The sequence below is a fragment of the Notechis scutatus genome, unplaced genomic scaffold (assembly GCF_049901735.1).
Source record: "Notechis scutatus isolate UNSWTSFEM ecotype Mainland unplaced genomic scaffold, rNotScu1.2 NSCUCTG29, whole genome shotgun sequence".
Taxonomy (NCBI): domain Eukaryota; kingdom Metazoa; phylum Chordata; class Lepidosauria; order Squamata; family Elapidae; genus Notechis; species Notechis scutatus.
Window position 1 is genome coordinate 80124 of NW_028263112.1, and position 27799 is coordinate 107922.

General features: G+C 58.5%; 3 protein-coding genes across 3 annotated transcripts; 1 reads left to right on the forward strand and 2 right to left on the reverse strand.

Annotated features, from left to right (window-relative positions):
• Window positions 1-78: 78 nt before the first annotated feature.
• PLD2 (phospholipase D2) lies at window positions 79-19598 on the reverse strand. The gene is given in 34 exon segments (XM_087948630.1): window positions 79-389; window positions 1701-1738; window positions 1741-1817; window positions 2005-2037; window positions 2039-2132; window positions 2135-2155; window positions 2232-2366; window positions 2481-2533; window positions 2647-2760; window positions 4284-4372; window positions 4490-4594; window positions 4776-4889; window positions 6441-6512; window positions 6514-6560; window positions 7007-7133; window positions 8425-8474; window positions 8477-8508; window positions 8510-8601; window positions 8799-8909; window positions 9000-9055; window positions 9058-9077; window positions 9313-9359; window positions 9362-9398; window positions 9526-9675; window positions 9876-10028; window positions 10112-10204; window positions 10303-10361; window positions 10448-10513; window positions 11721-11794; window positions 11797-11813; window positions 14442-14584; window positions 17943-18073; window positions 18166-18239; window positions 19258-19598. Coding segments are annotated over 33 exon segments (2730 nt in total). The 5' UTR covers window positions 18221-18239; window positions 19258-19598; the 3' UTR covers window positions 79-164.
• Window positions 19599-20109: 511 nt separating this feature from the next.
• On the forward strand, window positions 20110-20593 carry CUNH17orf114 (chromosome unknown C17orf114 homolog). Its single transcript, XM_087948633.1, is given in 3 exon segments — window positions 20110-20266; window positions 20344-20443; window positions 20446-20593. Coding segments are annotated over 3 exon segments (270 nt in total). The 5' UTR covers window positions 20110-20185; the 3' UTR covers window positions 20535-20593.
• A 697-nt stretch (window positions 20594-21290) lies between these two features.
• Window positions 21291-23714, reverse strand: PSMB6 (proteasome 20S subunit beta 6). The gene is given in 9 exon segments (XM_087948621.1): window positions 21291-21513; window positions 21516-21548; window positions 21672-21800; window positions 21803-21815; window positions 22068-22197; window positions 22413-22544; window positions 23420-23441; window positions 23444-23486; window positions 23600-23714. Coding segments are annotated over 9 exon segments (714 nt in total). The 5' UTR covers window positions 23687-23714; the 3' UTR covers window positions 21291-21388.
• Between the last annotated feature and the right edge of the window lie 4085 nt (window positions 23715-27799).

The following is a 27799-nucleotide window of genomic DNA, read 5'->3' on the forward strand; positions in this document are numbered from 1 at the left end:
GCCCCCCACGCTCAAAGCAGACACGGGACAAAGACAGCCCCCACGTTCAAAGCAGACACGGGACAAAGACACAGGGTCGGAATGCGTGTTTATTGAACGTGTGGAACCGGGCGGTTTAAAAAGGGGCAGCTCTTCCTGGGGTCTTCGGAGTGGGCGGCTCAGGCTCAGGTCCAGACCTCGGTGGGGATCATGCCCTCCTTGCAGTTCAGGGGTGGCAGGAGGTTCTCCTCGGCCAGGAAGCCCAGCGGGAAGGCGACCAGGAGACCCCGCAGCGCCTGCAGCCGCTCCCGTGCCCGGCCCGGGTTGAGCCAGGCCAGGCATCCCACCGCCACGTGGTCGCGCAGGGCCCGGTGCGACCGGACGGCGTCGCTGGGAAGGCAGCGGAAGACCTGCGCGGGGAAGGCATGGAGGGGGGTGCAGGGTTAGCGCTTGGCCCGCCCGGCCGGCCGGCAGGGGCATCCAGGTGGGGCAGGGCGGGCTCTGCTTGGCAGCCCCCCCCCCAAAAAAAAGACCCTGAAAGGAGGGACCCAGATCCGGCCCCCCCAGAACACACACACACACACATATACACACACAGACACAGACAGAGCCTCCCGGGAAAGTGAGAGAGTGGGAGAGGAGAGAGTGTGGGAGAGGGAGGGAGAGAGAGAGGAGAGAATGGGAGAGTGGGAGAGTGAGGGTGAGAAAAGGAGAGGGAGGGAGAGAATGGGAGAGTGAGGGAGAGAGAGAAACGGAGCGGGAGGGAGAGTGGGAGAGGGAGAGTGGGAGAGGGAGGGAGAATGGGAGAGGGTGGGTAAGAAAGGGAGAGGGAGGGAGAGAGGGAGGGAGAGAGAGGGAGGGTGAAAAAGGGAGAGGGAGGGAGAGAGGGAGAGAGAGAGGGAGAGGGAGGGAGAGAGGGAGGGAGAGAGAGGGAGAGGGAGGGTGAGAAAGGGGAGAGGGAGGGAGAGAGAGGGAGAGGGAGGGAGAGAGGGAGGGAAAGAGGGAGAGGGAGGGAGAGAAACGGAGAGGGAGGGAGAGGGAGGGAGAGAAAGGGAGAGGGAGGGAGAGAGAGGGAGGGTGAGAAAGGGAGAGGGAGGGAGGGAGGGAGAGAGGGAGAGAAACAGAGAGGGAGGGAGAGGGGAGAGAGTGGGAGAGGGAGGGAGTGGGAGAGGGAGGGTGAGAAAGGGAGAGGGAGGGAGGGAGGGAGAGAGAGGGAGAGAAACAGAGAGGGAGGGAGAGGGAGAGAGTGGGAGAGGGAGGGAGTGGGAGAGGGAGGGTGAGAAAGGGAGAGGGAGAGTGGGAGAGGGAGGGATAGAGAGGGAGAGGGAGGGAGAGAAATGGAGAGGGAGGGAGAGGGAGAGAGAGGGAGAGGGAGGGAGAGAAAGGGAGACTGAGGGAGAGAGTGGGAGAGGGAGGGAGAGAATGGGAGAGTGGGAGGGAGAGAATGGGAGAGAGGGAGGGAGAGAAAGGAGAGGGAGGGACAGAGGGAGGGACAGAATGGGAGAGGGAGGGAGAGAATGGGAGAGAGGAGGGAGAGAATGGGAGAGTGAGGGTGAGAAAGGGAGAGGGAGGGACAGAATGGGAGAGGGAGGGTGAGAAAGGGAGAGGGAGGGTGGGAAATCCACAGGGCTGGAGGGCTGATGTGCAGACCGGAGCAGCATCCTTGCCTCCCCCGCCCCCGCCCCTCCTCTCTCTACCTACCCCAAATCTTGGGCACCCACCTCCTCGTAAATGCTGGTATTGGCTAAAGCTCGGGCCCCCAGACGTCGTGGAAGAAGCGGTCGCTGATGGGGTCTTGAATGTCCGCGTCGTCCTCCGGAGCGACGCCCAAGACGCTCCTGCCAGGGCAACAGGGATGCGAAAGGGTGGGACTCCCCTCCCCCGATCCCGTCCAGGCCCTGGGCTGCCTGGGGAGGGGCAGCTGGAGGGGAGGACCTCCTGTCAGCTTCCTGTGACCCCCCTTCCTCCCGGGGCTCTCTTCTGCCCCACCCTTCCCCCTCCAAAGAGGAGGGCTTCCCTCCTCACCTGAAGCACTCCCGCCGCAGGCTGAGGCGAACCTCCCGCCTCGAACTCCAGCCCGCCCATCACGGAGGGCACCATCTCCCTGTCTTCCACCAGCACAGCCAGTTCGCTGTCGCGCTTCCCCAGCAGGCTCGGTCGTTGATGTTGGCGGAACCTTTGGGGGCAGGAGGGGGCTCGCCAAGCAGTCGGGGCTGGGCCCAAGCGCCACCCCCACCCCCACCCCCACTCACCGATGATGACCCGCCGGTCGTCCGCAATCAGCATCTTGCTGTGGACGTGAGACCAGCTCCGTCAGAAGGACGCCCGCAGCTCCCCGTGGGTGCGGAGGCCGCAAAAGCGAGATGTAGTTCCTCCAGGCCTCCCCACTTTGGAGAGAAGAGGTCGGGGGCATCAGCTCTTCGGCCCCCTCCCCCGCCTCCCACCAGAGACCCAGGCCCTGCTCCTCCTCACGGGTCAACCCTGCCCCCTCGCCCTGGTACTCACTGCCTGCCTGGAGGCGGCTGACGATCGACGACTCCCGCGGCACAGAGTCCTGCAAAGCAGGAAGCGGAGTCTGAACCCCTCCTGGCCGCCATTTTTATTTGGGGGGGGGGAAGCCATGCCTTGGGGGGGGGTCCCCCGAGCCCCGGGGGCAGCCAAACTCACCGGTAGGTGAAGTGAAGAATGGCCTGGATGGAGTTGCTGCCCCCCTGCGCGATGTCCCCCTCGAAGCCGGGCAGGAGCGGGAGAAGCACGTACACCCGGAAGGGCTTCTTCTCACTGCAGTGAGGGAGACCCCCACCCCACCCCGGTCTCAGCGGTCAGATATGTTAGGCCACAGAGGGAGGAAGGTGGTGTTCCCCTCCCCGTCCCCTCTGTCCCCTTCGTGGCTGCTGTGGCATTCTGGGCACCGACAGACCATTGGGAGCGTCTCTTTTCGGCTCCGGCCTTCAGAGGTGGAAGCTGTGGGGTGGGGGGGCGGCGGAGGGGTGGGGTGGGCTGGCAGGTTGAGGTCGGAAGCCAGGTTGGCCTCCTGGTTAAAGCACCTGGCTAGAGACCCCGCCTTAGGCAGGGGAAGCTGCCTAGGTGACCTTGGGCCAGTTGCTCTTGTTAGTAAGTCACCTAACAGGTATTTGGGTTAGAAATATATAAACCAGGATCAACATTTTAGTACTATATCTATCTGCAAGAGTATGCAATGGGGTGTGGTTCCTCCAACGGCCATAAGATGGAGCCAGAAACCTTGGGTTGTTTCAGTCTTAGTCTCAGAAGAGAGTGTGTGTCCCAGTGAGTATCTGTTTCCTTCTGTTGGAAAGTATTGCCGTTCCTCCATTTCTTCTAACTGACCGATATTCCTGGATTTAATGTAAGTCTGATACTGAACTGTTTTTCGACACTGGACCTTTGATATTTGGATTATCCCTGGATTGAAAAACGGACTGATTTATCTGCGAATGACTTTTGGACTGATTATTTTGGACTTTGCTTAAACCTTTCTGGAAGTAAAAACCGACATTTACTCTACAGTGTATCTGTGTACTATTCCAACACTCCTCTCAAATACATCTCCCTGTATGCGCTCGTTCTCCTAACGGGGAATTACCTCAACAGCTGTCAGCCCAACCCACCTGACAGGGGAAAGGAGGAAGAGGAAGAGGTGTTGGGTGCGTTCCGTACCTTGACTTACTTGTCAAAAAAACAAAGGTGGGGTATAAATAAATAAATAAGAAATAAGGGCCGGGGGGGGCAAAGAGAGGCTAGTTAGGCGGGTACAGCTCTGCGTGAGACGCTTGCAAGCACCAATGAACCCCGGTTGGCCTCACTGGGGGGCGTCCGCATCTGGCGAAACCGCCCCGCCTTCCCCTCCAAAGTCTCGGCCGAAAAAGGGGCCGCCGGACTCCTGGGGTTTCTGCCACTGCCGACTGACACGGGGTTCTCTTGGGTTGACTGGACTGTTGACTTCTCACCGGGTTAACTTCACCGGATTGACTTCTCCCAGGTTCTGGACAGAACGGGGCCAGAGAATCACGTCCCCCAGCCAAGCCGCCTCCCTGGGGCTCCTGGAGGGGCACGAGGGAGTGGCCTTGGCAGGGAGGGCACCTGGATGCCACCAGGGAAGGCAGCAGGAATGTGGGCACGGCGGAGGGGCTTAGAAGAGGAAACCCCCTCCCCCCGTTTGGCTGTAAAGGGGGGGGGTGAAGAAGTACTTCCACAAAGGGCCTCCCTCCACCAATATGGCGCCTCTCCTGTGACCTGGGCGCGTCAACCTCCCCTCCTTCCCCCACCCCCCTTGCGGAGCCCACCTGTGGGCCAGCAGGATCCGCTGCACCACCGCATCGCCGACGGCGTTGAGCACCGAGCGCCCGTCGGTGCAGCTGATGAAGAACTGGTTCTGCCGGGGAGAGAGGGCAGAGGGGGCCGCTTGGCAATGCCGAATGGGGGTGGAGGGGATCCCCACTTCCTGTCCTTTCCCCCACCAGGAGCCAGTCCCCCTTTTTTTTTCTCCTACCTCGATATACAGGTAATGCTGGCTGGTCCTGATGACGTCCAGGTAGGCGTTGTAAATGGAGCATTCGTGCAGGCCGGCTGACCAACGGTCCACCGAGCGCAGCACCTGAGAGGTTGTCCAGGTCAAAAGGAGAGGGGGGGATTGGACCCCGACACCCCCTCCCCACTGGGATCCCAATCTAGGGCTGGGGGCCTCCCCCTGCAGGCCAAAGCCCCTCTCTCGTTCCCCTCCAAAGCCCCCAGCCCCCGTCCCTTTCCCACCACCGGCCTGGCCCGGCTCTTCTCACCTGGACATCGGCAACCTGGGCGCCGGGAACGAGGAAGGAGAACTGCGGAGGGACGTGGGGGGACTTGGGCAGCAGGTAGGGGTACTCGGAGCCTTTGTACTTGGCCTTGATGGTCTGGGGAGCGGAAACGGGGGGAGGGGAAGTCAGTGGTCCCAGAGCCGCTTTCCTGGGCTGCTTGTTCAGCACGCAAACGCTGCCCCCCCTCCTCCCAAAGTGCGGATGCACCCCAGCTTGCCGGGTGCCGCCCGTTAGGAATCTGTCCGCCAATGAGTTGGGTTGCCAATATATAAACCAACAATGTATGTTTGTCGCTTTAAGACAAAAATCACTGTATTGATTTAGACTATATTCCGATCGGTTGATTATATTGCGAATGACCACAAGAGGGAGCTAGAGATCACGGCTTGCTCTCTCTGACGTTCTGTTGCTATCTGTTGTCTTTATGCTGTGCTTATACTTTGATAGCTTGGTTTACTGGAAAGGACAAAGGCAACTGGTAAGAAGACTTTGTAGTTGGATATCTTTGTTTACTTTGATATCTTTGTTTACTGGAAAGGACAAAGGCAACTGGTAAGAAGACTTTGTAATTGGATATTCTTTGTTTACTTTGATATCTTGGTTTACTGGAAAGGACAAAGGCAACTGGTAAGAAGACTTTGTCATTGGATATCTTTGTTTACTTTGATATCTTGGTTTACTGGAAAGGACAAAGGCAACTGGTAAGAAGACTTTGTAATTGGATATCTTTGTTTACTTTGATATCTTTGTTTACTGGAAAGGACAAAGGCAACTGGTAAGAAGACTTTGTAATTGGATATTCTTTGTTTACTTTGATATCTTTGTTTACTGGAAAGGACAAAGGCAACTGGTAAGAAGACTTTGTAATTGGATATTCTTTGTTTACTTTGATATCTTTGTTTACTGGAAAGGACAAAGGCAACTGGTAAGAAGACTTTGTAATTGGATATCTTTGTTTACTTTGATATCTTTGTTTACTGGAAAGGACAAAGGCAACTGGTAAGAAGACTTTGTCATTGGATATTCTTTGTTTACTTTGATATCTTGGTTTACTGGAAAGGACAAAGGCAACTGGTAAGAAGACTTTGTAATTGGATATTCTTTGTTTACTTTGATATCTTTGTTTACTGGAAAGGACAAAGACAACTGGTAAGAAGACTTTGTAATTGGATATTCTTTGTTTACTTTAATATCTTTGTTTACTGGAAAGGACAAAGGCAACTGGTAAGAAGACTTTGTAATTGGATATTCTTTGTTTACTTTGATATCTTTGTTTACTGGAAAGGACAAAGGCAACTGGTAAGAAGACTTTGTAATTGGATATTCTTTGTTTACTTTGATATCTTTGTTTACTGGAAAGGACAAAGGCAACTGGTAAGAAGACTTTGTAGTTGGATATTCTTTGGACTGTAAAACGTACATGAGCTGGACCGTTTATTGGACTGTGCTAGTTCTTCAAGTAAAACTTTTAACTCAATTTAGCTGTGTGTGGCTGGATAATTATTCATAACTACTCTCAGAAACGTTTCCATGTACGTATCCTTGTTACTCAAGGGTTATTCTGTACGTATTATAACACCACCACCACCACCGAGCTGGATTTGCAGCTTCTGGGCCGGCCCAAGCCCAGCCCTGCCGGCCGCCCACCTTGGTGAAGTTCCAGCGCTGGATAAAGTGCCTGGCCACGTCCCGCGCGGCCACCCCATGAACGGCCACTCCCCACGTCCCGCCACGGCATCCGAGGGGTCTGGAACCTGTCGATGAAATCTGGGCCATGGGAGGGAGGGAGGGGGGTCACTGCGCAGCACTGGGGGAGGCAGACCCCCAGCACAGGCCAGCCTCACCCTGGAAGGAAACGGGGGGGAGGCAGAGCGGGGCTGGCCTTCCTCAGGGTCTGCTCCCCCCCATCCCTCTCTCCAAGAGGGGGGGCCTATGCCATGGCTGGGCTGGGCTCCACCTGGGAGGGAGGGTCCCCCCTTGGCTGGAGCAGCTGGACTGCCACTGGCTGGGGAGGTTCAGCCGGACTGCTCTGGGTGGCTGGGTGGACAGACGACACCACGCGCAGCGACCCTTCCCATGCAGCCTGTGGGCGACAGCACCCAGTCAGGGTACATTTGCTGGGAGGCCTATATCACCGCCCCCCCTGCACCCCCACCCCAAGGGGGTCTCTGCCTGCCCACCCTTGCCCCTCCCCCCTCCCTCTCTCTCTGTACCTTCAAAGGGTTTGTCCAGGTGCACCCAATCCTTGGCAATGAGGTTGCCGTAGTCCTTGCCGAGCCAGAGCAGTTGGTTGGTGGCCAGGTCCCCGGGGGCCTCCTCGCGGGACCCTGCGGCCCCACCCTGAGCAAAAGAGAGGGTCAGGGAGAGGCAGGGAGGAGGGGGAGGGAGGGAGGGGTCTGGGGCCAGCAGCAGAGGGGAGGAGAGAGAGAGCAGGTCAGAGCAGACAAGAGGGAGGGGGAGACAGTCAGCCCAGCATCAGCCGCCTGAGCGGCGGGGAGGAAAGGAAGGAAGGAAGGGAAGAAAGGAAGGAAGGAGGCAAGGGAGGAGGGAGGGAAGAAAGGAAGGGAAGGGAAGGAGGGGGTGAAAGAAAGGAGAGAGGGAAGGAAGGAAGGAAGGAAGGAAGGGAAGAAGGGAAGGAAGGAGGCAAGGGAGGAGGGAGGGAAGAAGGAAGGGAAGGAGGGAGGGGAAGGAGTGAAGGGAGGAGGGAGGAAAGGAGGGAGGGAGGGAGGAAGGAAGGGGAGGCAAGGGAGGGAGGAAAGAAGGAAGGGAAGAGGGAAAGAAGGAGAGAGGGAAGGAAGGAGTGAAGGGAGGAGGGAGGAAAGAAGGAGGGAGGGAGGAAGGGAAGGAGGAGGGGAAGGGAGGAGGGAGGAGGAAAGAAGGAGGGAGGGAAAGAAGGAGAGAGGGGAGGAAGGAGTGAAGGGAGGAGGGAGGAAAGAAGGAGGGAGGGAGGAAGGAAGGAGGCAAGGGAGGGAGGAAAGAAGGAAGGGAAGAGGGAAAGGGAGAGGGAGGAAGGAGTGAAGGGAGGAGGGAGGAAAAAAGGAGGGAGGGAGGAAGGAAGGGAAGAAGGGAAGGGAGGAGGCAAGGGAGGAGGGAGGAAAGGAGGAGGGAGGGAAAGAAGGAGAGAGGGAAGGAAGGAGTGAAGGGAGGAGGGAGGAAAGAAGGAGGGAGGGAGGAAGGAAGGGAAGGAAGGAAGGAAGGGAGGAGGGAGGAAAGAAGGAGGGAGGGAAAGAAGGAGAGAGGGAAGGAAGGAGTGAAGGGAGGAGGGAGGAAAGAAGGAGGGAGGGAAAGAAGGAGAGAGGGGAGGAAGGAGTGAAGGGAGGAGGGAGGAAAGAAGGAGGGAGGGAGGAAGGAAGGAGGCAAGGGAGGGAGGAAAGAAGGAAGGGAAGAGGGAAAGAAGGAGGAGGGGAGGAAGAAGGAGGAAGAGGAGGAAGGAGGAGGGAGGAGGAAGGAAGGAAGAAGGGAGGGAGGAGGGAGGAAAGAAGGAGGGAGGGAAGAAGGGAAGGGAGGAGGCAAGGGAGGAGGGAAGGAAAGAAGGAAGAAGGGGAGGGAAGAAAAGGAAGGAAGGAGGAAAGAAGGAAAGAGGAAGGGAAGGGAGGCAGGGCCTGAACAGCAGAGGGAGGGGGAGGCTCACCTTGGCCCCCTGGCCCTTCTCTCCCTCCAGGTCCGTCAGGCGGTACTCGGGGTGTCCCAGCGCCTGTAGGCCAGGTCCAGCCCCCAGGAAAGCCACAGCCTGGTCCACCACCACCAGCTTCTCGTGGTGAGCCCACAGGAAGACGATGGAGGAGACGTGGTCCGGGTGGCGCATCACCTGCGGGGAGAGGAAGCCAGGGAGCCCCCGCAGCTCGGACAACGCCCCCCCCCACGCCCTGCTCGCTCCGGAGGCCGGGTGGGAGGGGGGCTAGTTGGGGCCCTGGGGTTCTGGGCGGGGGCAGGGAGGAGGGAGAGAAGGCAGCAGCCCCCTCCCGAATTCCAGGGCTGCCCGTGGGAGGTTGGGGGCGCACTGACCTTGATGTTGGGGTGCAGCAGCGTGAGAACCCTCTTGCTGTAGTCGCTGTTCAGGCCCAGGGCCAAGCCCACCTCTTTGAAGAGCAGCACACAGACACGCACCCCCTGCTCCTGCAAACGGGGGAGGGGAGTCAGCCGCTGGCCAGGGAGCCCTCCCCACGCAGCCCCCCGTGGCGGGGTGGTGGTGGTGGTCCCACTCACCGCCTTGTGCTTGAGGATGAGATCCAGCCTCCACTCGTCCGACTGAGCTGGACGCTCATGTAGACCTCGGGGCTGAGCCTGGGAGAAGCCGGGGGGGGGGATGCTTTCTCTCCGGTGGGGACAGGGGGCAGGAAGCAGGCTTGGCAGGGGGAGGGCAGCAGAATTGGCCTGATCCCGGAGGGGCAACCCCTTTTCCCACATTCTGGCAGCTCTTCCGGCCTGCGCTGGAGACCTCGACCTCCCCCAGTTCCCCCAGCAGCAGGAACTGGGCTCGGCGGTGCCCAAGGGGGAGGACAAGGGGCGCCAGTCTTACCACCAGTCCGTGATGAAGATTTCTTCCCTGGCCTGCATCAGCGCTGGCCGGCCACGGCCGCAAAGTACCCGGCGCCGTTGAGAAACCTGCCGGGGGCGGGGGCAGAACGCAGGGGTGGGAGAGGGCCCCCGGCCCCAGATGTGCTTGCCCCCTTCCCCCAGGCCCCCAGACCAAAGGCAGCAACGGGCAGGGGGGGGGTCCCCCTCTCCTCACCAGCGGGCGGGGGTCCCCTCGCGGACAGGCGCAAAGCCCTCGTGGCGATGGCGCTGCAGGTGCTCACGGCCTTTGCTGGCGGCCAGCTCCCTGATCTGTTGCCCCCACCAACGGGCCTGCCGGTAGCTGCCGCACTTCAGGACGAGGGACCTGCAAAGGAGGGAGGGGTGTGCATGGACACACTGGGTCCCCCTGCTCCCCTCCCGGGCTGTCCTCCCCCCGCCGCCTCTGCCCACCCGGGAGTGGAAGCTGCCCCACCTGGGCAAAGAGCGTCTGGCTGAAAGGCCCAGGCCAGCAGTTCTGCTCTCCTCTGACCCCCACCCTTTGCCCCCCCCCCCCACTGGACTGACCGGCAACTGTTGTCCACCCGGACGCCGCACTTGGCCTCCGTGGGCTTCTTGCCCACCTGGACGCTGAAGGCCGGGTCGAAGAGGAGCACGCAGGAGATGACGCCCGACTCCGGCTTCAGGTAGAGGAGGAAGGCGTCCTTCACCACCAGCCACCTGCGGAGGGAGGGGGGAAGGGAGGGGCCTGGAATAAAAGGCAAACTCTCCCCCCCTCCCAATGCAGCCACCCCGGGACATACCTCTTGGACCAGCGGTAGCAGACCTGGTGGTGGCCCACGCAGTGCAGGCCCTGGATGCGGTGGCCCCCGGACCGCTTCAGGATCAGGCCTTCTCTGGAGGCGGGGGGAGGGGAGGGGAGGAGGTCAGACCCTGCCCGAAATTGACAGACCCCTCCCCTCCCCCAGGCCAAAGGGCCGAGGTCGCCACTCACAAGCCTTTGGGGCCGAGGTCCGGAAGGAAGGAGAGCCGGCTGACGTCCAGGAACTCGCTCTGCGGGGGTAAGGAGCAGAGGGTAGCCACGGGACCCCCTCCCTGCCCCTTGGGCCAGACTGGGGAGAGGGGAGGGGAGCCCGTACCATGGCGTGGTAGTCCCGGTAAGCACTCATCTCCAGCAAGGTGTTCAGGTAACTCTCCAGCTGTTTCTGGGGGAAGGAGCCAGGTAGAGGGGCTGGGGGGAGGGGGCTCTTGGCTGCCCCCACCCTGGCGAGTTGACTGTCAGCAGCTGCCAGCCCCCCCTCCCCAATACCTGGGTGCACCTGACAGACGCACCCATCCCTTGCCGCCCTCCCCTGCGTCTTTCCCCACCTAACCCTAACCCAACCCAACCCTAACCCAACCCAACACAACCCAACCCTAACCCAACACAACACAACCCAACACAACCCTAACCCAACCCTAACCCAACACAACCCAACTCAACCCAAACCAACCCAACCCAACCCTAACCCAACCCAACACAACACAACCCTAACCCAACCCAATCCTAACACAACCCAACACAACCCAACGCAACCCTAACCCAACCCAACCCAACGCAACCCTAACCCAACCCAACCCAACCCTAACCCAACACAACCCAACCCTAACCCAACACAACACAACCCTAACCCTAACCCAACCCTAACCCAACCCAACACAACCCAACACAACCCTAACCCAACCCTAACCCAACCCAACCCTAACCCAACCCTAACGCAACCCAACCCTAACCCTACTCAACCCTAACCCAACCCAACCCTAATTCCTAACCCAACCCAACCCTAATCCTAACCCAACCCAACCCTAACCCAACCCAACCCTAACCCAACCCTAACCCTAACCCAACCCTAACCCTAACCCAACCCAACCCCTAACCCTAACCCTACCCAACCCTAACCCAACCCAACCCCTAACCCAACCCTAACGCAACCCAACCCTAACCCTACTCAACCCTAACCCAACCCTAATCCCAACCCAACCCAACCCTAACCCAACCCCTAACCCAACCCAACCCAACCCTAACCCAACCCTAACCCAACCCTAACCCTAACCCAACCCTAACCCTAATCCTAACCCAACCCCTAACCCTAACCCAACCCTAACCCAACCCAACCCAACCCAACCCTAATCCTAACCCTAACCCAACCCAACCCTAACCCAACCCTAACCCAACCCAACCCAACCCCAACCCCAACCCCAACCCAACCCCTAACCCTAATCCTAACCCAACCCTAACCCTAACCCAACCCTAATCCTAACCCTAACCCTAACCCAACCCAACCCTAACCCAACCCTAACCTAACCCAACCCAACCCCTAACCCAACCCCTAACCCTAACCCCTAACCTCACCTAACCCCTAGCTGCCTCACCTGCTTGCTGGACGGGCGCCGGGAGACGTCGCCCGTGGGGCAAGGGGGCAGCTCCAGGAGCTTCCAACCGGCCAGGAGCCGTGCAGGACCAACCTGTGGGGTGGGGGCGGGACAAAGGCTCAGCAGCCCAACCTCTTTGCCTGGCCGGAAGGGACCCCCCACCCCAGACAAAGCCTCCCCCCCCCAGGGCTGCCGATGGGCTCTTCTCGCCAGGTGGGTCAGGGGGGAGGCAGAGCCGAGCCAGGCTGGGGGTTGGAGAGGGGTGGGAGGGGCTCCAGGAGGAGGAGGAGCTTAAGCGCCAGCCCAGATCCTCCCCGCAGAGGCCTTGGTGGGGTCAGTGCCCCCCCCAAAGAGAAACGGGAGCCCCCCCCCCCCCAAATTCCTGGAAGCAAGTTAGCCAGGTGTGGAAGATGCCTCTTAGCCTGTGGGACTCCCTGCTCAGGAAAAGGGGGCTTCCCCCACAAACACATCCCATCCTCCGGCCTCCCCAAGAGTGAAAAGTTGTGCAAAAGAGCGACCGCGGAAAAAGAGGCGGCTGGGGGTGTGGGAAGGCTGTTCAGGGGCTTCTAAAAGCCGCTGGCCAAAAATTCTGTGTGACAATCACGGGAAGCGATTCAGGCAGAATTCCTGCCAAGGGGCCGGATTCCTGGACCAGGCTGGGGGGGTGGCATGGAGGATCGGCTGGGGATCCCAGGAAGGATCGACCGTGCATGTGCAAGAGAGACCGTGCAAGAACGACCGTGCATGTGCAAGAGAGACTGTGCGGGTGCAAGAGAGACCGTGCAAGAACGACCGTGCGTGTGCAAGAGAGACCGTGCAAGAACGACCGTGCGTGTGCAAGAGAGACCGTCAAGAAACGACCGTGCAGTGCAAGAGATGCAAGAACGACCGTGTTGCAAGAGAGACCGTGCAAGAACGACCGATGCGTTTGCAAGAGAGACTGCAAGAACGGCCGTGCGTGCAAGAGAGACCGTGTAAGAACGACTGTGTGCAAGAGAGGAGGGAAGAAGACGCCGCAGAGGGGGAAGAAACGTGGATTGCGCAGACAGCAGCGGGAGAGTTCGGTCAAGCAGGCAGCTGAAAGAGAGGGGGAGAGAGGGAGAGAATGGGAGAGGGAGGGAGAGAGGAGGGAGAGAAAGGAGAGGGAGAGAGGGAGGGAGAGAGGGAGGGAGAGGGAAGGGAGAGAGGGAGAGAGAAGGAGAGATAGAGACAGAGAGGGAGGGAGATAAAAGGAGAGGGAGAGAGGGACAGAGAAAGAGGGAGAGGAGAGAGGGAGAGAAGGAGAGACAGAGGGGGAGAGAAAGGGAGAGAGTGAGAGAGTGTGGGAGAGGGAGAGGAGGGAGAGAAAGGGAGAAGGAGAGATAGAGACAGAGAGGGAGGGAGAGAAAGGGAGAGGGAGGGAGGGAGGAGGGAGAGAGGGAGGAGAGGGAGAAAGAGAGGGAGGGAGAGGGAGGGAGAGAAAGTGGTAGGGAGAGGGAGAGAGTGGGAGAGGGAGAGAGGGAGGGAGAGGGAGAAAGAGGGAGGGAGAGAAAGGGAGGAGAGAGAAGGAGAGATAGAGACAGAGAGGGAGGGAGAGAAAGGGAGAGGGAGGAGAGAGTGGGAGAGGGGAGAGTGAGGGAGAGAAAGTGGAGGGAGAGAGAGAGAGGGAGGGAGGGAGGGAGAGGGAGAAAGAGGGAGGGAGAGAAAGGGAGGAGAGAGAAGGAGAGATAGAGACAGAGAGGGAGGGGAGAGAAAGAAAAGGGAGAGAGTGTGGGAGAGGAGAGAGTGTGGGAGAGGGAGGAGAGAAAGTGGTAGGGAGAGGAGAAAGTGGAGGGAGGGAGAGGAGGAGAGGGAGGGAGGGAGAGAAAGGGAGGAGAGAGAAGGAGAGATAGAGACAGAGAGGGAGGGAGAGAAAGGGAGGGAGAGGTGGGAGAGGGAGAGGAGGGAGAGAAAGTGGTGAGGGAGAGGGAGAGAGGAGGGAGAGGGAGAGAGGGAGAGAAAGGGAGGAGAGAGAAGGAGAGATAGAGACAGAGAGGGAGGGAGAGAAAGGGAGAGTGGGAGAGGGAGAGTGAGGGAGAGAAAGTGGTAGAGAGAGGGAGAGAGAGAGGGAGGGAGGGAGGAGAGGGAGAAAGAGGGAGGGAGAGAAAGGGAGGGAGAGAGAAGGAGAGATAGAGACAGAGAGGGAGGGAGAGAAGGGAGAGGGAGGAGAGAGAGGGAGAGGGGGAGGGAGGAGAGTGGGGGGAGGGAGGGAGAGAGGAGAGAGAAGGAGAGATAGAGACAGAGAGGAGAGAGGAGGGACGGACAGAGAAAGAGGGAAAGGAGAGAGGAAGAGGGAGAGAAGGGAGAGAGAGGAGGAGAGGGAAAGAGGGAGAGAAATAGGGGAGAGGGGGAGATTTACATTTGGCACCAAGTCCCTGGGGCCCTTCAGACCCCACCCCTCCCAACTCTCCAAGTCCTCCCCACCTGGAGGAGAGTCCTGAGGGAGGAGCGGGCGTAGGGGGCCCCCAGGTGGCCCATTCGAAAGATGCCAGAGGACGGGAGGCTGGCGGTCAGGGGAAGGAGGCCCCGCTGGCCCTGCTCCAACCTCGGCCACCTTGAGAGCTGTGGACTCCAACTCCCAGCATTCCCCAGCCACCGCCGGCCTTCCAGCGGCCGAGGTGGGGGCTCCCTCCCTCCCTCCCTCCCTCCGGGCTCAGCGTGGTCTCTGGTGGGGGGCCGGAGGGGAGGCCCCGGGAGTCTCACCGGGGCAGCGGGAGGAGGCTGAGGAGCAGGCGGTGCTTCATCAGGTCCCGGTGGAGCTCCTGGAAGTGGCGGAAGAGCTTCTTCATGCTCCAGGTGAAGGGTCCGTGGCTGAGCTGCAGGGCGTAGACCGTGCTGGGCCGCACCTGCCGGGGAGGGAGGGAGGGAGGGAGGGAGGGAGGGAGGAGGGAGGGACAGCTGGACGAGGGGGCCCGCCAGGCCCACACACACCACACACACCACACACACAGCCCGTCAGCCGGGAGAATCCCCAGCCCTGGTGCCCTGGGCAGAGTCGGGCAGGGACTGTTTGGTGACTTTGTTCTGGAGGGAGGGGCAGAAGGGGGGCTCTTGAGGGAGCCAGAGTTGAGCTGAAGGGGGAGGGCCCTCTGGCTTGGGGGCTGGGCTGAAGGAGGCCGGGAGAGGGACGGAGGGGAGCCATCCCTCCCTTCCTTCCCTCCATCCTCCCTCCCTTCCTTCCTCCCTCCCTTCCTTTCCTTCCTTCTTCCTTCCTTCCATCCTCCCTCCCTCCCTCCCTCCCTTCCTTTTTCCTTCCCTCCTTCCTTCCTCTTCCCTTCCTTCCATCCATCCCTCCCGTCCTTCCTCTTTCCTTCCTTCCATACATCCTTCCTTCCTTCCTTCCTTCTTCCTTCCTTCCATCCATTCTCCCTTTATTCCTTTCCTTCCTTCCTTCCTTCCTGTTCCCTCCTTCTTCCATCCATCCTCCCTCCCGTCCTTCCTCCTTCCTTCCTTCCTTCCATCCATCCTCCTTCCTTTCCTTCCTTCCTCTTCCCTTCCTTCCATCCATCCATCCTCCTCCCATCCTTCCTTCCTTCCATCCATCCCTCCCTTCTTTCCTCCTTCCTTCCTTCCATCCATCCTCCCTCCCTCCCTCCTTTTCATCCATCCTCTTCCCTTCCTTTCATCCATCCTCCCTCCCGTCCTTCCTCCTTCCTTCCTTCTATCCATCCATCCTCCCTTCATTCCTTTCCTTCCTTCCTTCTTCCTTCCTTCCTCTTCCCTTCCTTCTTCCTATCCATCCTCCCTTCATTCCTTTCCTTCCCTTCCTTCTTCCTTTCCTTCCTTTCATCCATCCATCCATCCTCCCTCCCTCCCTCCCTTTCCTCCCTTCCTTCTCCATCCCTGGAGGCTTTCCAGAAGATCCTGGACAGCCATTTTTTCTGAAATGGGAGAGGGTTTCCTGCCTGGGCGGGGGGTTGGACTAGAAGACCTCCAGAGGTCCCCTCCTGGCGCTCTTCCGGCCTGAGCTTGCCCCTGGGGGCTCAATGCCTCCCTTGCAGCTGTTCCTAGAGCATTCATTCTCTCCTGCAGCTGGGAAACAACCAAAGCCGCGTCCGGCCTTCGGCTGCCCCAGGACGGGGGTCTCCTCCCAGAATCCCTCTGGCCATGGGTTGCGCTGGCAGGGGATTCTGGGAGTCGTCGTCCCCAAGAGCCACCTTGGCAACAGCCCCCCCCCTCCTTTAAGACCGACGGGATCCGGGATGTAAAAAACGCCCACCGACCGTTTTCTCAGCCGCTGGCAAAGTGGGGCGAAAGAAAAGGCCTCACTTGGCAACCGCAAATTTGGGCCTCCGTTGTGGCTGTGAGTTTGATCCTAGGCAGATCTCCTGCTCGGGGAGGGGGTTGGACTAGATGACCTCCGAGGTCCCTTCCCACTCTGTTATTCTATGATTCTAGGACTCCCTGTAAAGAGGAATTTCCTTGCACTAAGCGTAAACTATCTATCTATCTATCTATCTTTCCCTCTCTCTCTCTTTCTTTCCCTCTCGCTTTCTCTCTCTCTTTCTCTCTCTTTCTCTCTCGCTCTTTCTCTCGCTCTTTCTCTCTCTTTTCTCTCTTTCTCTCCCTCTTGTTCTCCCTCTCTCTCCTCTCTCTCTCTCTCTTTCTCTCTTTCCCCCTCTTTGTTTTCCTCTCTTTCTTTCCCTCTCTTACTCCTCTCTCCTCTCTCTTTCTTTCCCCCTTCTCTCTCTCTCCTCTCCCTCTCTCCTCTCTCTTTCTCTTTCTCTCTTTCTTTCCCCCTTCTCTCTCTCTCCTCTCCCTCTCTCCTCTCTCTTTCTCTTTCTCTCTTTCTTTCCCCTTCTCTCTCTCTCTCTCTCCTCTCTCTCCTCTCTCTCCACTCTCTCCTCTCTCTCTCTTTCCCCTTCTCTCTCTCTCCTCTCTCTTTCTTTCCCCTTCTCTCTTTCTCTCTCTCTCTTTCTCTCCCTCTTGTTCTCTCTCTCTCTTTCTCTCTCGCTCTTTCTCTCTTTCTCTCTCTTTCTCCCTCTTTCTTTTCCTCTCTTTCTTTCCCTCTCTCTCTCCACTCTCTCCTCTCTCTTTCTTTCCCCCTTCTCTCTCTCTCCTCTCTCTCCCTTCCCTCTCTCCTCCCTTTCTCTCCTCTCCCTCTCTCTTTCCCTCTCTCTCCCCTTTCTCTCCTCTCTCTCTCTTTCCCTCTCTCTTTCCCCCTCTCTTTCTTTTCCTCTCTTTCTTTCCCTCTCTTACTCCGCTCTCTCCTCTCTCTCTTTCTTTCCCCTTCTCTCTCTCTCTCTCCCTCTCTCCTCTCTCTTTCTCTTTCTCTCTCTCCCCCTTCTCTCTCTCTCCTCTCCCTCTCTCCTCTCTCTCCACTCTCTCTCTCTCTCTTTCCCCCTCTCTCTCTCTCCTCTCTCTTTCTTTCCCCCTCTCTCTTTCTCTCTCTCTCTTTCTCTCCCTCTTGTTCTCTCTCTCTCTTTCTCTCTCGCTCTTTCTCTCTTTCTCTCTCTTTCTCCCTCTTTCTTTTCCTCTCTTTCTTTCCTCTCTCTCTCCACTCTCTCTTTCTTTCCCCTTCTCTCTCTCTCTCTCTCTCCCCCTTCCCTCTCCTCCCTTTCTCTCCTCTCCCTCTCTCTTTCCCTCTCTCTCCCCTTTCTCTCCTCTCCTCTCTCTTTCTCTCTCTTCCCCCTCTCTTTCTTTTCCTCTCTTTCTTTCCTCTCTTACTCCGCTCTTCCTCTCTCTCTTTCTTTCCCCTCTCTCTCTCTCCTCTCCCTCTCTCTCTTTCTCTCTCTCTCTTTTTCTCTCTCTCTCCCTTTCTCTCCCTCTCGTTCTCTCTCTCTTTCTCTCTCTCTCTCCTTCTATCTCTGTGTGTTGCCAAAGAGCAACTAAAGTGCCTGTGAAAATGGCTGTTTTGCCTACCGGTGATCTACTCAAAAGCACTTTTTCCCCCCCAGAGCCCCCTTAACCTCTCCGGGACAAGGACGCGTTCCTAGTCCTTCTGGGCCCCATCATGGCTGGCCAGAGCCAGGCTGGGCTGACACCAGGACCCTCCAAGGCCACCACCACCCCTCACCCCCAGTCACCTCCTTCCAGTTCCCTGTGGCCCCTGAAGCAGGAAACGGGGGTTCTCTGCCTGGAGGCCAGGAGGAAAGGCCCCTCCAGCCACTTCCTAAAACGGAGGAATTCCGCAGAGCCGCCAGGTTTTGTGCCCAAGGCTGGTCCCGGATGGGGCTGAGGCTTTGGGGCGGCCCCCTCACTCACCTTGGTGCCACAGGTATACCGCTCGGTGCTTTCCACCCGGGCCACGACGGGCACCCCCTTCAGGAAAAGCGGGGCCTGGGAGTGCAGCCGCCTGGGCTCGTAGACCGCCATGGGGAAAGAGCAGGACTGGCCTGGGGAACGGAGGAAGAGCTCAGACCGGAGGCGCGAAAGGAGGCCCCCCCCCAAATCCCCAGACCCGCCCGCCTGCTTGGCCCGGCCTGACCTGCAGCCCCTCGGCCCTGGAGGCCGTCGTTCTCCTCTGGATCTCCGGCCTGCATTGAACTCCACCTGCCAGCCCTGGAGAAAGGAGAAAGGGGTCCCGGGTCGGCCAGTCACCCACCCTACCGCCTCCCTCTCCCTGGAAGCCCCCCACCCCCCAGGCAGCAGGTGCCGAGGCCTTGGCAAAGCCGGCCACTTCCGTTGAAGGGGGAAAGGCAGCTGCACACACACCACGCGCACACCACACACACCCCTCTGACCCCAGGGCAGCCTTGGAGCTGTAGTGGAGGGGCTGTCCAACCTTGGCAACTTTGAAGGCCCGAATTCGGGAGTTGAAGTCCTCCAGGCTTCAAGGTTGGTAGTGAACCCCAGGAGCTGCTCCATTCCCTGGACCCCAATAGGGAAAGCCGACTGGAACTGGGGAATGTTGCACAGCCCCCTGGACTGGCTGGGGGTGGGTGGGGGAGGGACTGGCTGGGGGTGGGGGAGCTATGGGCACCCCCCACCCCACCCCTTGGGAACCATCATTTGGCCTCTTTGGTGCAAACTCCTCCGGCTCTTTGGGAGCTTATTCGAGGAAGCCAGCGGGCAGCCTGCAAGTCAGAGCAGGCCCAGCCCAGCTTCCCAGGACGGCAAGTTGGGCAAGAGCCACCCGGCCCGCCCGCGGGGTGTTCCTGGCAGGCTCTTGCTGGTGGCCAGGAAGGGCACCAAGCGGTGATCCCCAGGAGTGATTAAGCGGAGATTTCCGGGAGTCTCCCGGGGGGAGTTGCATCACCCCCGACTTCTGCGCGGGCTGAGACCCATTGGGGAATTGGGGTGCAGCCACACGGTGCCCACAAAGTGGCTGGCATGGCTCCGAGCAGCGCAGACCCGGCGGGGAGGTCAACCCGCTGCCCGAGGGCTTAGCGACACCCCCCTCCACCCCACCCACCATCGCTCCCTCGCCCTGCCTGCCTGTCCTGCGGGCGGCTCCGAGGGGGTTGAGTCATCCGCTCCCCCTCCCCGTCAGGAGGGAAGGGGAAGGCCGAGGGGCGTCGGGGCTCGCAGGCACAGAGGCCGGGGGTGGGGGTAGGGGGAAGGGGGCGCGAAGGTCTACCTGCCGACGGAGGGAAGGACGGGAAGAAGCGGCGCTGCCCCGCCGGGAGAATCAAAAAAAAAGGGAAGGGAGGGCCGGAGAGGAAAGGGCTGGCCTCGTGTCCCATTCGCCTTTTGGGAAAGCCAGCGCAGCGCCGCCCAGCTGACGCAGGAGCCCCCGGGGCATGTGCAGAGCGCCGCCCCTTCGCTCTCGCCTGCCCAAAGCCGGCCGCGGAGCAAGTCCCGGGAAGGGCTGGCCGGAGGAGGGCGCGGGCGCGACCGCTCCCCCGGAGGAGCTTATGTCTCGAAGGAGAGCCCGCTTTCCCAGTTCCCGAGAGAGGCGACGGCCAAGGGTAGAGATCGCCAGCCCTCCTCCGCTTTTCTCGGGACGGCCCGGGAGGGATTCCTCGGTTGGCTTCGCCTTGCTTGGGGCGGGTCCGTCCAGCTGGGATTGCAAGCCTTGCTCGGGCCGGCGGTCCGTCCCCTCCCCTCCCCACCGCCGCCTAGGATTCCGGGCGGGGGGAGGATCTGGGCGCTGCGGTTTCCTCCCCCTTTCCAAACCGCTGGGACGAGGCCGGGCGGCTCCAGCCCCGCCAGAAAGCAGCCCCCAAAAAAAATCGCCCGGATTGGTGCCAGGCGGGCGCGAAAGGTGACTGAACCCCCTCCCACCCCCCCCCCCACGGTCGCAGGTGGCTGCTCGCGGGCGGCGGGTGGGCGGCCCGTCTCCTCCCTGGCGCCGCGCCCCCTTCCCCTCCCTTCTCGCCCTATAATTGCAAGGTCTCAGGCTGCTCCTCTCCTGGCCCCAAACGGGAAGGGAGAATCCCCTCCCCTCGCCCTGCAAGGTCTCAGGCTGCTCTCTCCTAATCCTCCTCTCGCCCTGTAATTGCAAGGTCTCAGGCTGCTCCTCTCCTGGCCCCAAACGGGAAGGGAGACTCCAACGACCCTCCAGGATGGGCTGCAAGCTCCCCAGCTGCTTTCCCCGCGCCAGGCGCGGACGGGAGCGGCGGACCGGCCAGGCGGAGCCCCGGAAGGTAAGGTGACCGGGCGTCGCCTCCCTGGAGCCGGCCAGGCAGAGGTGAGGGGGGTCGGTGGGGGGGAAGTAGCCCAGCCTTCCTTTTCTCTCCTTCCCCTCCCAGCACCCTCTACCGACGGCCCCGACGGGGCGACGGCAGGCCGAGCCCGGTCCACCCCGTCCACCAGCAGCGAGGGCGACCGCAGAGCGGCCGGGCGTACTTCACGGGCAAAGCGCGCCTCTCCTTCCGCCACCAGCTCGACTCCGAGAGGGACTCCACCAGCTGATTGTCGGACCGAGAGGCTCCCCCTCCCTCTGTCCGGGAATAAACGGCACACCACCCCGACCCCTCTCTCTTTCTCTCTACTGCGACCGACCCGCACTGACGCCCTCCTGAAAGCAAGGCCAGCCAGCCACCCCACCCCACCCCCCACCCCAAAAAACCAAGCTCAAGAGGTTGTCTGGACCAAGTTGGGGTGAATGATGGGGGGGACTTTGGGCAGCAGCAATTAGTTGGAGCTGCCGAGGAAAAGGCTGGCTGGCCCAGAGCCAGCACCCCACCCCACCCCACCCCTGGCTGCAGGGGGAAAGCGGGGAAAACACTCGGGCCCCTCCCCAAAACAGTTGGGCCTCTCCTCCTAGTCTCTGCCAGAACGGGGTGGAGCTGCGTGAACCCCAAGGGGCTGGTGCCCCCCTCTTATCTCAATCACAGCTCAAGGAGGAAGAGGAGGAGGAGGAGGAAGAGCCCAACTGGGGAGGGGGCAGAAAGGGCCCCCACACTCTGCTGGTTGTGGAGGGAGGCAAGAAGTGCCCACTTGGCCCCCCTCTTCCTCCCCCTAGATTTCTGATTTTGTTAAATATCCTCAATGGGAACCGGGCAGACCCTGTTAAGCCCCCTTTTTTGGAACCTGTCACCCCTTCGAACGGGCCTGGATGCGTTTTGGGTGAAACCGGCCCCAGTCTTTGTCCCAGAGAAGGAAAACCGTGCCCCCCACGTTCGACCACCACCGGAAGAGAAAGCAGGAACCACCACACAGTCGAGGAAGATTTTTCTGCCTTTAATACCCACCAAAAACAAAGCCCGAAGACGACAAAACCCACATTCCCGTCCCCACGAAACAACGGAGGCCGTTCCAAGCGTTCACGGAAGCCGTTCCAAGCATTTCCCCCCAACCTCAGACGGAGGAAAAACGGGCAGTTCGTTGCCCAGAATGACCTTACGCTCCACCCCGTCCTTGGTGATGGCAGCCAGGCGGATCACGCCCCGCTGGAGCCGTCGCGATCCATGGCCAGGGCGAGCGCTGCAAGGAAATGAAGGCCGGGCGGAAAGCCAAGTCAGCGAACCCGTCCTCGGGAACCGGGTTGGGGGAGGGAGGAGGGGGTCCCCTCCCCTTTGGCCCTGGGGTTGGGGGGCTGCTGCTTACCGTTGGCTGTGAAGGTCAGGCATTCCTCCTTGGTCATCCCGGGCTTGTAAGAAAGGTCCACGAAGCCGTAGATGTAGGAGCTGCCGGAGCCGCCGATGGAGAAGGGCTGGCGGACCATCATGCCCCCATGGGGACGGCATACACCTGGAAGGGTTGGGGAGGGGAGGGAAGGAAGAGGGAGGTCAGAGCAGCAGGAAGGGGAGGGCTGGCTGGTTGCCAGGGGCAGGTTGGCAGGATATAAAGCCCCCTCCCCACCCCCAGGCCAACCCAGGGGAGCAGCTGGATCCAGGTGAACATCCCTCCACCCAGGTAGGCAGGGGGGCATCCAACAGGCAGAGTCAAGGCTCACCCCCCACCTCCCCTCTGAATCTGGGGAGCGTGTCGCTGCCCCCTCACCTGTCCGCCCTTGAGCCTGTCCCAGCCGGCCACCAGGATCCCGGCCGTCAGCTCCTCCCGGTAGCGGTAACACGTCTCCTTGAAAAGGCTGGCCGCCGTGTGCACCAGGGGCTGCTGGTCCAGCTCGATGCTGCGGGGGGGGAGGCGAGGGTCACAGGCAGCCCAAAGCCCCCTCCTTTTCCAAGCCCCCTTTCCAAGCCCTTTTCCAAGCCCCCAACCCAGGCAGACCCCGGCGTCTCCAACGGCGGATCAGCGGCTCCGGGCCCTTGTGGTGGTGGTGGTGGTGGTCCTGCCGCCCCCTCCCCTCCCCTTCCCCCATGGCGGAGCCCCCTCCCGTGCACCCACCTGTGGAAGCCCAGCTGGTAGGCGACAGCGTCGGCGACAGCCTGGGTGTCGGCGGCGGAGCCAGAGCGGCAGCAGAAAATGCGGTCGTGGATCTGGGTCAGCTTGTCCGTGACACGGTTGGCGATGTAGGAGCTGCGGGAGGGGAGGGGACACAGACGTCATTCCTCCCCCGCCCAGCATGGGACCCCCTCCCGGCTCCCTTCACCCCCCTGCCCGCCCGGGACCCCCGGCTCCCTTCCACCCTGCCCGCCCGGGACCCCCGGCTCCCTTCACCCTGCCCGCCCGGGACCCCCGGCTCCCTTCCACCCCCCCCCGGGTCTCCCCTGCTCCCTTCCCCCCACTGGGATCCACCCCGGCTCCCTTCCCCCCGCCCTCCCAGGATCCACCCCCGCTCCCTTTCCCCCCCCGCCGTCCTCCCGGGATCCACCCCGGCTCCCTTCCCCCCACCTGCCCGGGAACCCCCTCCCTTTCCCCTCCATCCCGCCCGGGACCCCCGGCTCCCTTCCACCCCTGCCCGCCCGGGACCCCCGGCTCCCTTCCACCCCCCCCCCGGGTCTCCCCCTGCTCCCTTCCCCCCACTGGGATCCACCCCGGCTCCCTTCCCCCCGCCCTCCCAGGATCCACCCCCGCTCCCTTTCCCCCCGCCGTCCTCCCGGGATCCACCCCCGGCTCCTTTCCCCCCACCTGCCCGGGAACCCCCCCTTCCTTTCCCCTCCATCCCGCCCGGGACTCCCCCGTCCCTTCCTCCCACCCCACCCAGGACTCCCCCGTTCTCTTCCCCCCGCCCTCCCAGGATCCACCCCCGGCTCCCTTCCCCCGCCTGCCCGGGAACCCCCCGCTCCCTTCCCCCGCCCGGGACTCCCCCCGGCTCCCTTCCCCCCCACCCGGACTCCCCCGTTCTCTTCCCCCCGCCCTCCCAGGATCCACCCCCGGCTCCCTTCCCCCCGCCCGCCCGGGATCCCCCCGGCTCCCTTCCCGCTCCCCGCCCGCCCGCCGGCCGCTCTTACCCGGTGGTGGTGCGGGAGTCCGCCCGATGACCACGCCGCCCTCGAACTCCACGGCCATGATGGTGGTCTGCGCGGGGGAAGGAGGAAGAGAAGGAGAGTCAGCCCGGAGGGGCCCCCGGCTCCCACGGGAGACCCGGGCAGGACCGCCGGCCCTCCCGCTTCCCCCACGCCCGCCCTCACCCCGGTGCTCTCCGCCTGGTGGGTCCAGTCCGGGCAACCGCCCGCCAGCCCCGCCGCCGGTCCAGTCATTGCCATCACCGCCGCCATCTTTGCCCCCGAGCGCGACACTGACGCAAAACACGCCGCCACGCGCGGCACCGGCACGACGCTTTACGGCCCGCCGCCTTGGAAGGGGAGCCCCGCGCAAGCCAACCGGCGGGCTCTCTCCCTCTTGGCGGCGCTGTGGGGGCGTTTCGGTTGGGCTGGGCCGCTCTGGCCTCTGCCGTTTCTATCTCTCTCTCTAACCGACTGAGTCTCTGGAGACGTCCTAGAGCGGCGACGTTTGGGCCGGCTCCTAAGACTTCCGGCAAGCTTTGCCCGAAGTTATTTTATTTTATTTTATTTTATTTTATTTTATTTTATTTTATTTTATTTTTATTGTATTCTATTCTATTCTATTCTGTGTTATTGTATTGTATTGTATTTTCTCAATCGCTTACAAGATACAAGCATAAGAATAAATATAGTTTTGAATACAGGAGATAGATGCATATAAGAAAAATAAAAAAGAAACAATAGGACACGGACGCTATAAGGATAAACATAGTTATGAATACATGAAATACATTGAAGATACATAGAGGATACATATAAGAAAAATAAATAAAAGAAACAATAGGACAGGGACGGTAGGCACGTTGGTGCACTTATGCATGGCCCCTACAGACCTCTTAGGAAAGGGGTGAGGTCCATAGTAGACAGTCTAAGGTTATTTATTTATTTTTATTAAATATTTATTTTATTAAATATTTATTTGATTTGTCAATCGCTTACAAGATAACAGGTATAAGGATAAACATAGTTATGAATACATGGATACATATAAGAAAAATAAAAATAAATAAAAGAAATAATAGGACAGGGACGATATAATGATAAACATAGTTATTTTTATTTATTTATTTATTTATTTTTGTCAATTGCTTCCAAGATAATAGGTATAAGGATAAACATAGTTATGAATACATGAAATACATTTAAGAAATATATATAAGATACATATAGGATACATATTAGAAAAATAAATAAAAGAAACAATGGGACAGGGACGGTATAAGTATAAACATAGTTATGGATACATGAAATACATTGAAGAAATATATATAAGATACATATAGGATACATATTAGAAAAATAAATAAAAGAAACAATAGGACAGGGGCGGTATAAGGTATAAACATAGTTATGGATACATGAAATACATTTAAGAAATATATATAAGATACATATAGGATACATATTAGAAAAATAAATAAAAAGAAACAATAGGACAGGGCGGTAGGCACGTTGGTGCGCTTATGCACGCCCCTACAGACCTCTTAGGAAAGGGTGAGGTCAATAGTAGATAGTCTAAGGTTAAAGTTTTGGGGGTTTGGGGAAGAAACCACAGAGTCAGGTGGAATATCCCAGACATTGACCACTCGGTTGCAGAAGTTGTATTTCCTGCCATCAAGTTTGGTGTGGTTAACCTTGAGTTTGTATCTATTGTGTGCTCTTGTGTTGTTGTGGTTGAAGCTGAAGTATTCATTGACAGGTAGGACGTTGCAATGTATGATTTTATGTACTATACTTAGATCGGACCGAAGGCGGCGTAGTTCTAGGTTGTCTAGGTCTAGAATTTCAAGTCTGGTGGTATAAGGTCTTCTGCAACGAGTAGAGGAGTGGAGAACTCTTCTTGTGAAATATTTCTGGACTTTTCTCCACTGTGCTAATATCAGATGCGTAATGGGGTTCCAGACCGATGAGCGGGTATTCGAGTATTGGTCTGGCAAATGTTTTGTATGCTCTAGTTAGTACTGTGATATTACCAGAGAAAAAGCTACGTAAGATGAGGTTAACAACTCTTAATGCCTTGTTGGCTCTGTAGTTACAGTGGGCTCTAGCACTTAGATCATTAGAGATGAGTCCTCCAAGGTCCTTGACGGAGTTTGGATCCTCAACAAGACCTTGACTATTCAGCTTGTATTTTATTTTCTGATATTTTTTTTGCCAATGTGTAAGACAGGGCCAGGTTAGGGAGCCTATGGGGAGGACATGCACCCCTGTTCCTTCGGACGGCCCACCTAGCCCTCCTCCCAATTTCTCCCATCGCCTCCCAGTCCTCAAGGAGGCCGGAACTGGGCCCGTCGTGGCAGGTCCAGTCTAACCGAGGCAGCCTAGAGCGCCCTGCTGTCCCTGACCCCCCATTTCCCCCCCCCCCGGATCTCGGTTGAGACACACGACGGGCAGAAGGTGCCCGGATCTCCCCCCTCCTCACCCCTCCCATCCCCTGCCCTGGATTGTGGAATCTCCCCACTGAGTGACCTTTTGCTGGATTGGGACCAACGCCGGAAACAATCTGTAATAAAAAAGAGGTTGAGACTCTGAAAAGAGCAACCAGGAGGATGAGGGGAGAGAAGAAGGTGGCAGAGAAGAGTCACCAGGATGATTTAGGGAACTGGAGGCTAAAACATACAACTGATGGGTGCAGGAACTGGGCCTGGCTAGTCTAAGGAAGAGAAGAAGGACCAGGGGAGGCAGGAGAGCAGCCTTCTGATATTTGAGGGCAGGGGTTGGACTAGATGACCTACAAGGTCCCTTCCAACTCTGCTTAATCTGACTTTAATGTGATTTTAAGGAACAAAAGGACCAGGGGAGACAGGAGAGCAGCCTTCCAATAGTTGAGGGTGGGGTTGGACTAGATGACCTACAAGGTCCCTTCCAGCTCATAATCTGATTTTAAGAACAAAAGGACCAGGGGAGACAGGAGAGCAGCCTTCCTGGACTAGATGACCCAAGGTCCCTTCCAGCTCATAATCTGATTTTAAGGAACAAAAGGACCAGGGAGACAGGAGAGCAGCCTTCCAATATTTGAGGGTGGGGGTTGGACTAGATGACCTAGAAGGTCCCTTCCAACTCATAATCTGATTTTAAGGAACAAAGGACCAGGGGAGACAGGGAGAGCAGCCTTCCAATATTTGAGGGTGGGGGTTGGACTAGATGACCTAGAAGGTCCCTTCCAGCTCATAATCTGATTTTAAGGAACAAAAGGACCAGGGGAGACAGGAGAGCAGCCTTCCAATATTTGAGGGTGGGGTTGGACTAGATGACCTACAAGGTCCCTTCCAGCTCATAATCTGATTTTAAGGAACAAAAGGACCAGGGGAGACAGGAGAGCAGCCTTCCAATATTTGAGGGTGGGGTTGGACTAGATGACCTAGAAGGTCCCTTCCAACTCATAATCTGATTTTAAGGAAAAAGGACCAGGGGAGACAGGAGAGCAGCCTCCCAATATTTGAGGGCGAGGGGTTGGACTAGATGACCTACAAGGTCCCTTCCAATTGATAATCTGATTTTAAGGAACAAAAGGACCAGGGAGACAGGAGAGCAGCCTTCCAACATTTGAGGGTGGGGTTGGACTAGATGACCTACAAGGTCCCTTCCAACTCATAATCTGATTTTAAGGAACAAAGGACCAGGGAGACAGGAGAGCAGCCTTCCAATAGTTGAGGGTGGGGTTGGACTAGATGACCTCCAAGGTCCCTTCCAACTCATAATCTGATTTTAAGGAACAAAAGGACCAGGGGAGACAGGAGAGCAGCCTTCCAATATTTGAGGGCAGAGGGGTTGGACTAGATGACCTAGAAGGTCCCTTCCAACTCATAATCTGATTTTAAGGAACAAAAGGACCAGGGGAGACAGGAGAGCAGCCTTCCAATAGTTGAGGGTGGGGTTGGACTAGATGACCTCCAAGGTCCCTTCCAACTCATAATCTGATTTTAAGGAACAAAAGGACCAGGGGAGACAGGAGAGCAGCCTTCCAATATTTGAGGGTGGGGGTTGGACTAGATGACCTAGAAGGTCCCTTCCAACTCATAATCTGATTTTAAGGAACAAAAAGGACCAGGACAGACAGGAGAACAGCCTTCCAATATTTGAGGGCGAGGGGGTTGGACTAGATGACCTAGAAGGTCCCTTCCAACTCATAATCTGATTTTAAGGAACAAAAGGACCAGGACAGACAGGAGAACAGCCTTCCAATATTTGAGGGCGAGGGGGTTGGACTAGATGACCTAGAAGGTCCCTTCCAACTCATAATCTGATTTTAAGGAACAAAAGGACCAGGACAGACAGGAGAACAGCCTTCCAATATTTGAGGGCGAGGGGTTGGACTAGATGACC